This window comes from Rhinatrema bivittatum, chromosome 19 (assembly GCF_901001135.1).
Source record: "Rhinatrema bivittatum chromosome 19, aRhiBiv1.1, whole genome shotgun sequence".
Lineage (NCBI taxonomy): Eukaryota > Metazoa > Chordata > Amphibia > Gymnophiona > Rhinatrematidae > Rhinatrema > Rhinatrema bivittatum.
Genome location: NC_042633.1, coordinates 23237320 through 23252310, shown reverse-complemented (window position 1 = coordinate 23252310; position 14991 = coordinate 23237320). Strand labels below are relative to the sequence as shown.

Below are 14991 nucleotides of genomic sequence, written 5' to 3'. Positions count from 1 at the left end.
AGAGAATTATTCTGCCAGGCATTCACTTGTCACAGGTGTCTCACAGGGCTTAGCCTGTATTCGGTGAATCAGACCGACAGTGGTTGGAAAAAAAATATTAAACAAGAAACGACAGCCAATGACAATAAAAATAAAACCACAAGGTCAGTCCGTACTCTGCACGTGAACCCGAACGAAGGCAGCTCTGCTGATCTCCCGGGAACCACCCATTCCGAGGCGGAGCCCGAAGACAAATTGACAGAGACTCCGACCAATTATCAGGGCGAGAGTGAGCACCTGATCAAGGCCATCACGGACAGCGACCGGAAGTTCGTCACACATAGGCTTCAAAGGTGGGAAAGGCTGTTGGGATAGACATAATAACGTTTCGCCTCTCGCAGTTTATTTTGTTTACATTTTTTCCGCCGTGACTTCCGCATCTGCTAGCAACGCTTCTCCTTTTCCTCCACCACCACCACAGCACGCGAAGCTTAGCCAGCGGATAGCCCGAAACCCCGTCGCCGCGCACACACCGGAAAGAGAGACGGAGCCGGGTGGTTCAGCGCCCCCGTCTGCTGCGCAGACGCAACATGAATATCCTGCCCAAGAAGAGCTGGCACGTGCGCAACAAGGACAACGTCGCGCGCGTGCGAAGGGACGAGGCGCTCGCGGCCGAAGATGAACGTGAGAGGAAGCGGCGGGCGGACCTTGCTGAACAGGAGGTGAGATGTGGGCTGTGAGGCCGGAAGTGCGTCACGAAGAGGGCGGCAGTTCAAATGTAAAACCTTATTGGCCTGGCATATGAGACCTTCAGTAATTTGTCAGTGAGGGCGGGAAAGGAAAGAATTACAAACTATTTTACTAACTTATGGGCTGATACAGTACAGTGCGCTCCGGCGGAGCACACTGTTAACCCGCAATTGGACGCGCTATTGCTCCTTACTGACCGGCCGATACAGTAAAGCCTGGCGCGCGCACAGGCCACTCTCCTGTGCGCGCGATTCAGTATGCAAATTAGGCCCGGCAGTAAAAACAGGTAAAAGGAGCGGCGGCGGCTGTCATCGGCTTTGACAGCCGACGCTAAATTTTGCCGGCGTCGGTTCTCAAACCCGCTGACAGCCACGGGTTCGGAAACCGGACGCCGGCAAAATTGAGCGTCCGGTTTTCCACCCGACAGCCGCGAGCTGACTTCAATTTTTATTTTTTTTTTTACTTTTGGTAACTTTCGGGACCTCCGCGCACCAGGAAAGTGCAGAGAAAAGCAGTAAAAACTTTTCTGTGCACCCTCTGACTTAAAACCGGATGCTCAATTTTGCCGGTGTCCGGTTTCCGAACCCGTGGCTGTCAGCGGGCTCGAGAACCGATGCTGGCAAAATTGAGCATTGGCTGTCAAACCCGCTGACAGCCGCCGCTCCTGTCAAAAAAAGAGGCGCTAGGGACGCGCTAGTATCACTAGCGCCTCTTTTTACCGCCGGCCCTAATTAAAATCAATTAAAATACTGTATCGTGCGCACAGGAGAGTGGCCTGTCCGCGCGCTGGGAGAGCGGGCGCTCGCCCGCTTTTCCGCGTTTTTTACTGTATCGGCCTGTTAGTAACTAGCATAAAGTAAACTCCGGCATCCTTATTTTTAGCTAACAGGAGCACAAATTGGGTGAGAATGGGTTGGGTGGCAATATTTCAGATAACTTCATTAGCAGAATAATTTATTTATTTTATTTATTTATTTATTTAAGTTTTTTTTTATATACCAACATTCAAGACAGTAGTCCCATCATGCTGGTTCACAAGAAACAGGGGTGCAATAAACTTTACAATTTGAACAATGGTGCAGAAAAGCAGTTACATGTAATGTTCTATGTGTCACCAAAGTAATCTGCAGCACGATTCAAATAAAAGGGAAGGGGAAAATTTCAAAATGGTAACACCGCAAACCCAGGCCGCATCGTGTTTCAGGTGGGCTGCTAGTTTGTGAGAGGGGGATTGCCCAGGGCTGGGACTGAGCCCGAGCAGCTTTTCTTTCTGGGGAGAGGTAACTACCAGGTTTGCCTCTGTCTTATAAGGCGCTTGATTTGTTAATAGCTTATTAGTATACTTATAGTATACTATCTCCCACTAAACTGATACGGACATACCAAACACTGCACGTTCTTATTCTTGTTAAATTTCTATCGTCTTCTTCTTCTTTTCCCAGTTAGAACCATCCTTGTTTTATTGTAACTGATTTATTCCTGCGCACTTTTATAACTTGTTATAATTTGTAAATGTATAAAATGTATACTCATGTTATATTTATACACGTTTATAATGTATTGATCACCCCTGTTTTATGTAAACCGACATGATACGAATCTCCGTGAATGCCGGTATAGAAAAACTCAAATAAAAAAAAAATAAATTAATATACTTGTCGGATTTGGAACAATAAAGAGTAACATGAGTCAATGCAGACTTCTCAAATACTAAAACAAGGGGAGCCTCCATGAAACTAACAAGCAGTTGATTCAGAACAGATCATAGACAGTACTTTATCACTCAGTGGCCTCTCAAGCTGTGGAAGCTGTTGCCAGAGGATGTCAAGGCCATGAGCATAGCAGAGTTTAAAAGAAGCTAGGACAAGTAAAACCCATTCAGGCCAATGCAACAAAGTGCGTTCAATGGAACCTATGGTTTCACCCTCACTTGGGTGCACAAGCAGGCCGATGCAATATCGTGTAAAAAAAACAAAACCGTGCGTCCAAACCAGGCGCACCTTTTTTGAACACACGCACATCCACCTCCTGTGGGGATGCGCGGCAATAGGCAAACGAACTGCCGCGCTAAAGGGGACGCACAGTGGAGAACTTGTGCAGCCCTAGCCCTCTGCATCAGGGGCCCAGGAGATGTGGCTATGTGCTCACAACAGCAGGGCTAGAGCTCCCACCTCAGGGGCCTTCTGAAAGGGGATTGGTCCTTCCATCCACATGTGACAGTGAAAAGGAGCAATCAGCAGTAAGCGAAGGAGTGACTAAATGAAGTGCCTGACCCTTAATAGGATTCTGGCCTGGGGGTAGGGGATTTGGAGTCTTCCAAGGGCTGTTTTTTTACCACAGGGACCTCAAATATGCCCTTTTAGATACAGTACACAAACTAGCCCACTTGGTCAATCAGGCCAGATCTTGGGGAGGCTGCTTGCTGTGGTTCCCCATAGGAAAACTCGCAAAAACAAAATTGGTCAACTTGATCTTCTATTAACTCATACTTTATGTAAAAAAAAACCTTTTTATGCAGACATTTATGTGGGACAGACAACCCTAAGCTCTTCAATTTTTATAAAAGAGCCAATTCAGGAGGAAAGTCCCCCCTTTTTTTTTTTTTATTTAATCCTATATATTGTTTTGTATTTTTTTTTTTTTTTTAATCTTTTAGAAATCACCAAAAACAGTCCCACACATTCACAGAACAAAATTCCTTTTCAAATGAGCAACAAAGATTTCCCGCACTTATCTTGTCATCAAATGTGCGATCCAACCCCGACACGATATCATGTTTCAAAATTCTGTCTGCCTCGGGGGGGGGGGGGAGAACAAATTCACTTGCTCACATTCTTATATTGTTTTGTTATTCGTCCAGGACCAGTTCCATATTTTCACTCCCGTAAGGTCAGTCTTAAAATGCTGTCTGCAAAGCTGCACCTTTTATATGTTACTTCAAACAAACATGGTGACTGGGAGAAAAATCACCTGACCAGAAAACCCCTTGTGTATCTAGGTAGTTTTCAACCAGGAACAACGTCCCCTCCAGTCTTTGCTGGTAAGTCTTCAATCAGGTAGTATTACAGATTCAACAAAGGTAACTTAGCATGGCAGTTCTCTATCAGGTCCTCACTCCCCAAGAGCATCCATTCATAATATGTGAACCACAAGGCAGTTCTCCATCAGGTCCTCCCCCCCCTGAGAGTTACCAATTCATGAACTTCATGTAAACCACAATGTGGTTCTCCTTCAGGTCCTCATTCCAAAAACTACCAATTGATCATTATAATCAAACCTCTAAACAGTTCATCAACCAAGAGAATACCAATTTATAATTTTATTTAAACCATGGGGATGAAGCGAATCAAGAGCAAAGATCCAGAATTGTTCTTGCTTATTCAAACAGATCTGTATACCTACAGTACCCGAATGTGATCCACTTTGACACGCTGGAAAAAAGTGCAAAAAGCAGAATATAAATTAAATGTATATCCCCCTCCTCTATCTAATGCGAAGAATGTGCGGGACTGTTTTTGGTGATTTTTAGTGCTTTTTAAAGATTTTTGAAAAAATGCAAAATAACATTAAAAAAAATATAGATGGGATTAAATAAAGAAAAGTGGACTTTCCTCCTGAATTGGTTCTTTTATAAAATTGAAGAGCTTAGGGTTGTCGATCCCACATAAATGTCTATGTAAAAAGTTGTTTTTTTTAAAATAAAGTAGGAATTTTATAGAAGGTCAAGTTGACCAATTTTGTTTTTGCGAGTTTATATGACTGGGTGGGTCTCTGGAATAGGTTTGTTGTTGGGGCTTTTGTGAATTGATTCCCCCTAGGAGAAGCCACAGAAAGCAGGATGTTTATTTTTTGTTGAGCCTAGCATGATTCTGCTTTCTGTGGTTCCTGACTATAATGTAAACCGATGTGATATGTAAAATCGAACACCGGTATATAAAAATAAATAAATAAATAAATAAATAAATACTAATAGGAGGAATCACAGAGAGCAGGTTTTTTTTTTTTTTTTTTTTCCGGTAAGCCCTTGAGGGCACTTGTTTTAACGCCAGCTCCCAGGCAGGAGTTAAATTTGCTGCGTTCAAATGGGTGCTTTGGCCGCAAGGCAACTTTTTGCCATTGCTGGACAATAGCTAATAGCCTCATCTACAGGGAGTTTGCTATGAGCTATGCGCTTGATTGGACGCGCTAATCCCCATATTGCATTCGCAGTTACTTTAGCGCATCCAGTAGTGTTACCCCGTACATGCTATATTGCATCAGCCTGAAGGTATGAAGGTAAACTAATGCAGAAGACTTAATTGCACAGAACGTGCGTTTTAAAAATGTGTGCTCAGCACCCGCACATGAAAATGCCATGCAAATGAGGGCATTAAAGCATCCCCTCCCACTGCAGAGAGGTGTGCAGGCTGAATGCACAGTTTTATAGTGCTAGAAACTTTGCTCCTGGTCAGAGATGGAGTAACTTTTCTAACGCTGTATCCGCCACCAGCGCTCCCCCACTACCCCTAAGGACAAGCGGCAGAGGCTCAATGGTGAGTTTGTTTTTAAGCCGCAGTAGCCAGTTAGGAGTATAAGAAGAGATGGGCCCCTAAGTTGGGAGCACAACATAAGACAATGCTCCTATACCCGCTCTCCCATTCAACCTCCTCCCCTCCTGAGTTGAAATGTACGTTCAGTCAGTACTAACCGTGCATATTGACTCTGTGTACTTACATTTTAACTCCCGATACATTAGCTTACTGCATTGGGAGTTTAATTATTATTTTTTTAAATCTGTGCGTTAAAACTGCTGCTCTTAATGCACAGGTTATTGTATAGTCATGATTAGCTGCCTGGTAGACTAAAAGCAAACGCCATCCCTGGGAGTGAGTAACAGGAATTGGATCTACTTTATGGATTTGCTGCAAACTTGTGACTTGGATTGGCCACTGTCTGAGAGAGGATGCTGGGCTCAGTAGCCCTTGGTCTGTCCCCAGTATGGCATTTTTGTTTTTTTTGAAATGCCATTGGTCTGTTTAATTTACTCCCAAGTTTGATTACTTTTATAGTTTAGCATCAAAGGGAGTAACAGGGTCCCCTTCCCAATACTGCATCATAAAATTACACAAAACTTTGTGCTGGGCATAGGATGTCAGGTTTTGTTCTTGGATACCATAATTGCACATCTCTTCGGATGGGTTGAAACTGTGCCACTTGGGCTGGGCACAACATTGACTGCATTAGAGTGAAAGGAGGAGAGAATTTTTAACTGGACCAAGCCAATTACAGCTGCTGAGGGATAAAAAACCACCCAGAAATCAGCTGTTGATCAGCACCATCTTTTCCTTAGAGGCCCAGTCCAAAAGTAGCTGCTTTCGGATTGGTCACTGCGAATTTGCACTCTTCTGCTATGAATAATGTAGCACGCTCCTCTCTATCCCAACCTGGTCATCTTGCTTCTTCATCCCTTGCTACAACTCGGGTATAAATTACAGCATTTAATTACAATTTCTGTTCTACCTTTCAAAGCTAAGAGTTGAGGCTTTATAATCACAATAAAACAGCTCACTGTAAAGGGTGGAGTTAGGGTTTTACATACAAAGTCACAAAATAGATCCTCATCAAAATGAAAAGCTTAGGGCTTTAGGTACAAATCAAAGCGGTGACCTCCTTAGGAGAACCAGCCAGGATCAGGACTTGCCAGGCTCCAATAATCTTCCCTTCTCCCACCTGCCATAAGTACTGAACTGGGCTTCTAAGCCCAGTGAACCAGTGACAAGATTTAGAGAGACATCTTAAGGACAGAGAATACATCAGTGGTTGTGGTAAGCTGAGGATTGACAGCAACGCCTACAGCCAGAAACCAAAAGGTCAGGGCAATGGTAATTCTTAAATCACCAACAAACAGAGGCCCGTGTGTTCTCTTATGTACACGGATGTCCAGTACTACTGAATCACAAATAGGTGATAGCCTTTTTAGTATAAATACCATTTTTATTTTATTTTATATTTATTTCATCTTCAGCAACATAATTATCTTGTTCTTAAAAAAAAAAAAAATATCCCTTCACCGAAGGTGTAAATTTAAAACCTTGCTAATGCTCTTATTTCAATAGCCCTCTCTTATGCGGTCTTCTTATTTCGCCAATTTTTAAATTGCTTTGTACTTAGCCCTGTTTAGTAAGAAGTAATCTTCTCTTATGCTGATCGCTCCTGTTAGCGAAATTGGAGCTGTCAGCCCGACACTGGCAGTGTTTCGACTTTGCCCGTCTTCCTCAGGGACTAAGAGAGCTATATAAAATATTAACAATTGTACTTATTCACAAGCCTTTCAATTCCCAGACTATTTCTCCCTTGTGTACATGAACTAGGTAAAAACTTACATTTTCGCTATCTTTATCAGCCTTCCTCACCACCATCAAGCCAGCAGACAACTGGCGTGAGGGGTTGTGCGCTATTTAAAACTTAGTGGGAGCAATAACCTACGTCCACTCCTAAGCGGGGCTATCAACAGACGGCTCTTGATTCCTCAGTTCTCTATCAAGTCCTCCCTGCACTTTTTTTTTTTTTTGCATGGCAGCTTCCTACCTTCTTAGCTAATGGTGTTCTCTTTCAGGTTCTTGACCACTAACCATTCCTAAGGCTATCAACAGACGGCTCTTGATTCCTCAGTTCTCTATCAAGTCCTCACTGCACTTTTTTTTTTCCTGCATAGCAACTTCCTACCTTATTAGCTCATGTGGTTCTCTTTCAGGTTCTTATCCAGGTTTCTGTCCACCAACCAATAACCTACGTTCATTCCTGAGCGAGGCTGCCAACCAGTGGCTCATGATTTCTCAGTTCTCTATCAAGTCCTCGTGGTGTTTGTTCTACATGCCAACTCCCTGCCTTGTTTAATATTGTGGTTCTCTTTCAGGTTCTTGTCCGCTGTTAGTGTGAAAGCCGAATTGTCGGAGGATAGTTCGTGCTTACTTAATTCTCTGTTCGATGTTACTTTTATTATTTCCCTTGCATTAGAGCACGACCTTCCTGACTTTTGTGATTCTCATTCATGTGCTATTCTCTCTGTTGTAGATCGGCATCTGTCGGTAAATTATTTATTTATTTATTGTTTTTGTTATACCGAGTTTCATGATAGGCATCACATCAACCCGGTTATGTGCTGTGACTTTTCATACTTCCCTGGTTGAAGCAAGGGTGCATATTCTCTCGATTTCCCCCATTCGGTATTCTGTGCTTTTTTCTCCCATTCACTGTAACATAACCCTACTGACCGTTGCGGGTCTCCTACCTGTCCTCTGTCATCCGGGGGGGGGGGAAGATTTTTTTTTTTTTTTAAGTGGCATTGCTCCCACTAAGATTTAAATAGCGCACAACCCCTCACGCCAGTTGTCTGCTGGCTTCATGGTGGTGAGGAAGGCTGATAAAGATAGCGGAAATGTAAGTTTTTACCTAGTTCATGTCCACAAGGGAGAAATAGTCTGGGAATTGAAAGGCTTGTGAATAAGTACAATTGTTAATATTTTATATAGCTCTCTTAGTCCCTGAGGAAGACGGGCAAAGTCGAAACACTGCCAGTGTCGGGCTGACGGCTCCAATTTCACTAACAGGAGCGATCAGCATAAGAGAAGATTACTTCTTACTAAACAGGGCTAAGTACAAAGCAATTTAAAAACTGGCGAAATAAGGAGACCGCATAAGAGAGGGCTATTGAAATAAGACCATTAGCAAGATTTTAAATGTACACCTGAGGTGAAGGGATATTTTTTTAAGAACAAGAGAATTATGTTGCTGAAGATGAAATGAAATAAAATAAAAACGGTATTTGCACTGAAAAGGCCATCACCTATGTGTGGTGGAGCTGATTCAGTAGTCACGTACATGAGAGAACACGCGGTCCTCTGTTTGTTTGGTAACTTGATTATATTAAGAGAGGACTGCCTTTGGGTTTTGTAAGTTTCGATGACAACTCTTGCCTGCATTTCTTCCAAAAAGAAAGGTGTATCGGAGCTGTGTGAGTACTGGGCTGCCCTCTAACATTTGTTTGGTGGTCCTGTTTTCAGATTATCATAACACGGTCCCTGGGGAAGTGGGGGGAAAATTTTTCTTTCATCCAGATGTGTCTCTGAGAAAGTAAGCTCCTTTAGGTCTTTTTTTTTTTTTAACCCTCTTCTAGTAAGCTCTGGTCTTGTCAAGCCACTTCAGCTGCATCCCCCAGCCTTCGCTCCGCGTCAGCAGGAACACGGAGGCCACGGTGGGCTGGCAGCTCTATTTTACCTGGCTCCTCAAAATAAGTTAAGAGGAGAGCTGCTTTATCTTTCTACCTTCGACCTGGGAACGAACAAGAGAGAACTGAGTCTAGTCGTTGGGAGCTGCTGACGAGTGCCCCAGCCTGGCCATGGTCATTGATAGCATGCTTACTAGACTTTTGCTTTGACCGAGCATGGCACAGCTTCTGTTCTTAATCTCACCCCTGCTCTTTTAAATGCAGGTGTACTAGGGCCTGTAACTCCCCCCCGGACAATAGATTTCAAGCCTAGTGTCTAGGAGTCCCTATTTCCACTAGGCTCAGCCTAATTTCATACCCCAGGGAGCTGCAGCACATCCTAAGAAAGTACAAACCGTTTCCATTTCCTTTCTTAACTCTTCAGGCACGTACCAATCTCCTGCGGAAGAAGGCGCGCCACTCGCTCCCAGACAGCATCAGCGAGGATGGGGCAGTGCTGGTGGCATGCAAGCCCGACTCCTCCCATGTCAACTTCTTCCAGGATGCGGAGGAAGGCCGAGCGTCCAGGAGTGGAAACAAGGAGCACGAAGAGGAGAAACGCCAGGAGAAGGTACGTATGCGTGGGCGAGCCACTGCTCCTCTCCTAGGATTTTAGCTGGTGCCATTATTGTTTTTCAACAAAACAGGGTCTCCGTTGTAGTCACTTTTACAAACGGATCCATAAACGTAACCCTTTCTTAGCATTCAGACAGGTTAATCCACACCAGTGGGTTACACATCTCTACCAGTAGATGGAGACAGAGCAAAGTTGACATCACGGTGTATATATATACTCCTGCACGGACATCAGGCTGCCAGTATTCTCCGTCTCCAGCAGATGATGGACATGCATCTCCCTACTGAGGATTGCTTAAAAAAATAGAAAATGAAAGGAGGAGGAAATTAATTCTCCCTGCTCTCCTGTGATGAGACCTTATGCTCCCTCCCTCAGTTGAGTTTGCCTGAGGTGATATATTGAATCCCTCCCTCAGACGAGTGCCTCAGTCCAGTGGCTGGCTTTCTGGCGTGGACTTAGTTGTAGAGAAACAGCTGAGAGGCTAGTAGGTGCAGGAAGCCAAACGTGGCGGTGAAGGCCTTTGCCCCCTCTTCCCGCAGCCGGAGAGTGACTCTAAACTTGGCCGGGAAGGGCTGAGCTCAGGTAAGGAGTGGGGGGGAAAAAAAAAAAAAAAGCGAGGGTTTCCATTCCCCTTCTGGTTTCTGAGTCTTGGCGCGCTGGTCGAAATTTTTCCCCTTAGTGCTGCTGCTTGTGCCTCATGGGGAATGGTGCCAAAACCTCGCATGGCAGGGATCCTTTCCTGTGCATTGATAACGACGGGATGACTTTGCTGTTTCCTCCTTTCATTTGACTCAGACAGGGGAACTTGCTGCTTTCCCGGACTGGTCTAGGGAGTCTCCGTAGGAGAGGGAGCTTCATCTTTTAGATGCAGGCAGGACGCTGTTGCATTATCATAAGGTTACTAATACTTCCCCGGCGGTCGGATCTTCTCGTTGTGGTGTTTGGGGGTGTGAAGAAAGCAGATAAGGCCTCAAAAGGTACAATCTCTTGTTGGTTGGAGGAAACCATTTCCTCCGCCTATAATTTTAAAGAGCGGGAGGTGCCGGTAGGCTTGCATACACATTCTTCAAGGGCGCAGGCGGCCTCCTGGGCAAAGTGTCAGTTGGTCTCCACAGGAGGATATGTAGGGCAGCGGCACGGTCAGCGCTTCATACTTTCACCCAGCATTATCGACTGGATGTTCGGGCACAGGGAGATGTGACTTTTGGTGAGTGTTCTGCGGGTGGGTCTTTCGGGATCTCGCCCACTCTAAAGGTGCTCTGGTACATCCCAGGCGTCTGGACTGATCTGGGTATGTTCAGGAGAGGAAGATTTGGTTCTTACCTGCTAATGTTTGTTTCTGTAATACCACAGATCAGGCCAGAGACCCGCCCTGGCTTTATTGCCTAAAGACTGAAATCTTAGCTAGAGGTGCACGGGTTGATGGCAGCCACCCAAGAGGTGGTTCCATGGCATGGGGGTTGCATATGCTGGTCTCCTTTAGGTTTCTTCTTTAGTAACGGATGAAGCTTAGACTCTCCAAGATACATAATCAACTTTTTCCAAATCTTCCCCAAAAAAGGTTTCTGTGAAAGGGAAGATTACCAAGCTAACAGTTGGACCATACATCTGTAGCCAGAGAAGCCTCCTGGTAGACACTGCTGCCACTAGAGTTCCAGCTAACATACAGTCAAACAAGGCCAAACCAGCTTCCAGGCACTCTGCCACTTTCTCTACAGAATCCACCACAGCAATCTTTGAGCCATGAAACTACTATACACTGTAGAACAAAGCCCTAAGGCCGCAACCTCTAAGATCTTTTAGAGAGAAAGTGCCATCTTTCTACCCTGGAAGTCCTTAAGTGCTGCACAGTTCTAACAGCCGATCCCAGTATTTTTGGCATGGCCCTGCCAACTTTCAAACCAAAATCAGTGTCTACCATTCCTTAATGACTAGGGCCTTAACAGTTCCATGGGGGGGGGGGTCCCCTTTAAAGCCCTTCACCTTTATTCATAGCTCCCCAAGGATCTGAGAGAACCTAGTGCGTAAAACCTTCCTTTTAAAGAGACACATGACCACAGGGCCATCTCCCCTCAGTACTGGGAGTTCACTTTCAGGAGAACCATATCCCTTGTCTTCGGCCCCTAGGTGGTCAGACGAAGCTCCTTCCCCATGCCCTCCTATGAACCGCCCAACTTGGATCCAATTGCAGATCAGGCTCAAGCTGCCTCTGGGACCACACTACCTGTTTAAAACAAAAATGGCTGTGCCTAAATGGCACAGTCTGGAGTTAATGGTGCCTCAGTCAACTTAAACTCCTCCTGAGCTGCGACGGTGAGCACTGGATTTCCCTCCCCCCCCACTGGGCACAAACAGGGAGGACGAATTTTGCCTTCCCCAGAATTGGACTACATTGCCGGGGGGGGGGGGGGGGGGCAGGAGGAGTGACAAGATGACTGCTGTTCCTGCACCTCAGGGCTTTTTCCCAGGGCCCCCCCCTTTAACTTCAGCAGTGGCAAAAAAAGACGACTTGAGCCTCTCTTCCTGTGGCCCACGCACAAGCTTGAGACCTGCAGATGAGCTCTGTGGTCTCCTCAGAGCAGGCACCAGTTCCCGCACTCAGCGGCAGTAGCCATTATTTGAGCGCGCTGCTACAGCCTGGTAATCGTCGTGGGATTTTCTCTTCACCCCCCACCCCCCCCTCTGTGGTAAACTGGTCCCAAGCAGCCCACAGCCCAGGCAGGAGCACCACTGAGCTCCCACATGCCCCATCTGAACTGCTTCCTCTTTTTTTTTTTAATTCTGAAATCTCCATGGACGAAGAAGCCCCAAGAAAAAAAAATCAAATATTTCCTGGCAGACTTTTCACAGTAGGGCAAGAGGGAGAAGAGGAAAGGGAACCAAAGCCAGTGGCTATTAAACCCCCCCCCCCCCCCCTTTCTAGGAAAGGGTACAAGTCACCCAAGGGCCATGCCCCTGGCTTGTCCCTCCTCTACCAGGGGGATGTTCCCAAGATAGGACTTTGTCACCAAAGCCTGACTGTAGGTTAGACACCCGTACCATCTGCTGGAGCCAGAGAACAGCGGGTGACTGCACGTGGCACCCAGCAAAGCTTTTGTTTCTCGTCTCCATGTGCTAGCTGGGGAGAAAACCCCACTCATCTGGATTGGTGTGGGGGACAAGGAGTGACCCCCTTATTCTTGTTTAACTGTGGTATCTAGTCACCAACGAGCGCATACATGTCCAGGTAGCTTGTAACCTGAAAACAAAGCAGAGCTGAGCCAGGAGCACGATGCTTTAATAGCTAGAAAAGGGGGAGGAAAAAAAAAAAAGCCTCTCTTTTCCCATTCTCTTCTCTGCACAGGAAAGGCAGGAGAAAGCTCTGGGATTGCTCACCTACCTGGGGCAGAGCTCCGCAGAGGCTCAGACCAGCCGACCCTGGTACCAGGAGCTGCCAGAACGCAGCGCCAGGGAAGGGCCCAAGGCAGAGAGCAGGGACGAGAGGCTGAAGGCGAAGCTGGACCCCTTGCACGACATGGAAAAACACCTGCGCAAGAAAAAAGGGGAAAAGAAAGGAGACAAGCGGGAGCGAGAGAGGAAAGGTGGAGAGAGCAGGAGCTCCAGGTACTTGAGGGGCTGATGCCGAGGGCAACAGAATACGATGGGCAATGATGCTTAAAGTGGAATCTCTTGCCCTTTGCTGGCACGTTTTTACATCAGCTAGGGGGAGGGGGGGACTGGAGGAGACAAAGGAACGAAAGGTAGAAGGGCAGCCCTACGTGGAAGGAGAGAAGGCCAGACGCACGCCTACAGGCAGGCATGGGAGCAGAGGCTGTGGCAGTCTTTTATGGCAGGGAGGGGCTTCTTCTCAGCTCAGCGATTGCCTTGGCTACTTTTATGGAAGCCACTACCCAAGACAGCTTAGGGCCAGCCCCCATAGTCAGGAAAGTTATACTGTCAGTAAGGGGGGGGGGGGGGGGATGATATCAACAACAGCCAGCCAGCTCCGGCAGTCACCAGAACCCAGCAGGTTTCAGAGCTGGAGTTCAGTCAGGACCCACTGTAATAGCTTTCAGCTCTCAAGGGCTAAACGACAAAATCCATATTTTCACCACTCCTGCAGCCCTTAACAGTTCCTCTCTTCCCTGCAGCTCCACCACAGCCTCCTCTATCGACAAGATGAGACAGGAGCGGCTGAAGAGGGAAGCAGTGGAGAGAGCCCGGGCTGCAGCCCTTCTGGACAGGAAGCAGGGAGCGCAGCAGGCGCAGGCTCCGGAGGAGATGGATGAGCGGAGGCGCAGTTACAACTCCCAGTTCCACCCCCAGCTGGCTCGCAAGCCCTGGATTCAGTGACAGCAAGGATGATGGCAAAGGAGGGCCAGCCTCTCTCGCACAGGGAGTACCAAAGACTGTGGCCCTTCCACTGGCTTTCAATTTCTAATGGGGGATAAAGAGGTTTACAGCATGCGCAGGGAGTATTCATGTCCCCTCCACCCTGCTTGATCAGCTCCTGCTCCCAATGAACCTTCGGTCTTTGTACTGGACATAGTACTGGATTTTACTGCTCCAGTTTGCGTTAAGAGTCACAAAGTGGACAGAAGGAGCTAATCAGCTAGAGAGGGACCCTGGCCACAGGGAAGCAAGGCAGGAGCCTGCAGCAGGTACTGAACTAGGATTGCACACCTTAACGGGAGGTAGCACATTTTAGGTCATAGCCTGACCATGTCACCCTTAGCTGGGGGAGGGGTGGGAGTGACCGAGCCCTAAAAACTAAAACAAGGGAGACAGGGAGGTAAGCTTTCTCCTCACCACCAAGTTTCAGATTTCAGCAGAAAGGCCATGGTTGGGCACACACAGAGGAGAGAGCTAGCACCAGCTTGCAGGGCATCCACACAAGAGCACTGTAGAAATGAACCACACCAGCCAAAGCAGGTTTCTCTCTGGGTTTTTTTTTTTTCTTGCATGAGAAGACATCATATAAAACTATTTATTCATAAATATTTTCCAAAATGAAAATAGGATACGAAAAATATTTTAAACCAGCTGTCCATACCAATAAATCTTTCAGTACAGAAACATCAGGGGTGGTGAGGGGAGAAGGAACTGAAAGAGACACTTTGTGTCGCTGCGCCCGGTTTTATTAAAAGAAATCCAGTATCCGAAGGATGGGGGGGGGGGGGGGGGGAAATCTGGTTAAAAAAAAATGTATATAATAAATTCTCTGAGAAATTGGCAGCCATGAAGCAGGGTTTTTGGGCAAAAAAAAAAAAAAAAAAAAAAAGAAGACCCTGCCTTTTCTTCCCTCCCCAAGCAAAGAAGGGAGACAGGCGAGGACAGGCCTGCCGTCAGCACACAAAGCCTCTCCCTCTTCTTTCTCAGCTAAATTAGGCTAATTAAAAAGGCCAGGGGAGTTTTTCTGCTGTTTAATAGGATTTGGTACAATTGTTTGAAGTTAGGTTTG

General features: G+C 46.4%; 1 protein-coding gene across 1 annotated transcript; it reads left to right on the top strand.

Annotated features, from left to right (window-relative positions):
• Nucleotides 1–310: 310 nt before the first annotated feature.
• LENG1 (leukocyte receptor cluster member 1) lies at nucleotides 311–14858 on the top strand. Its single transcript, XM_029584282.1, has 4 exons — nucleotides 311–701; nucleotides 9360–9545; nucleotides 12895–13154; nucleotides 13682–14858. The coding sequence occupies exons 1-4, from the start codon at nucleotides 570–572 to the stop codon at nucleotides 13881–13883; spliced, it is 780 nt and encodes a 259-aa protein (XP_029440142.1). The 5' UTR covers nucleotides 311–569; the 3' UTR covers nucleotides 13884–14858.
• Nucleotides 14859–14991: the final 133 nt, after the last annotated feature.

Excerpts from the sequence above, each read along its gene's own strand:
- LENG1 (XM_029584282.1), top strand. The coding sequence starts at position 570 with ATGAATATCCTGCCCAAGAAGAGCTGGCACGTGCGCAACAAGGACAAC. Across the intron at positions 9,546-12,894 it reads AGGAGAAACGCCAGGAGAAG|GAAAGGCAGGAGAAAGCTCT; the intron begins GTACGTATGCGT and ends TTCTCTGCACAG. Across the intron at positions 13,155-13,681 it reads GGAGAGAGCAGGAGCTCCAG|CTCCACCACAGCCTCCTCTA; the intron begins GTACTTGAGGGG and ends TCTTCCCTGCAG.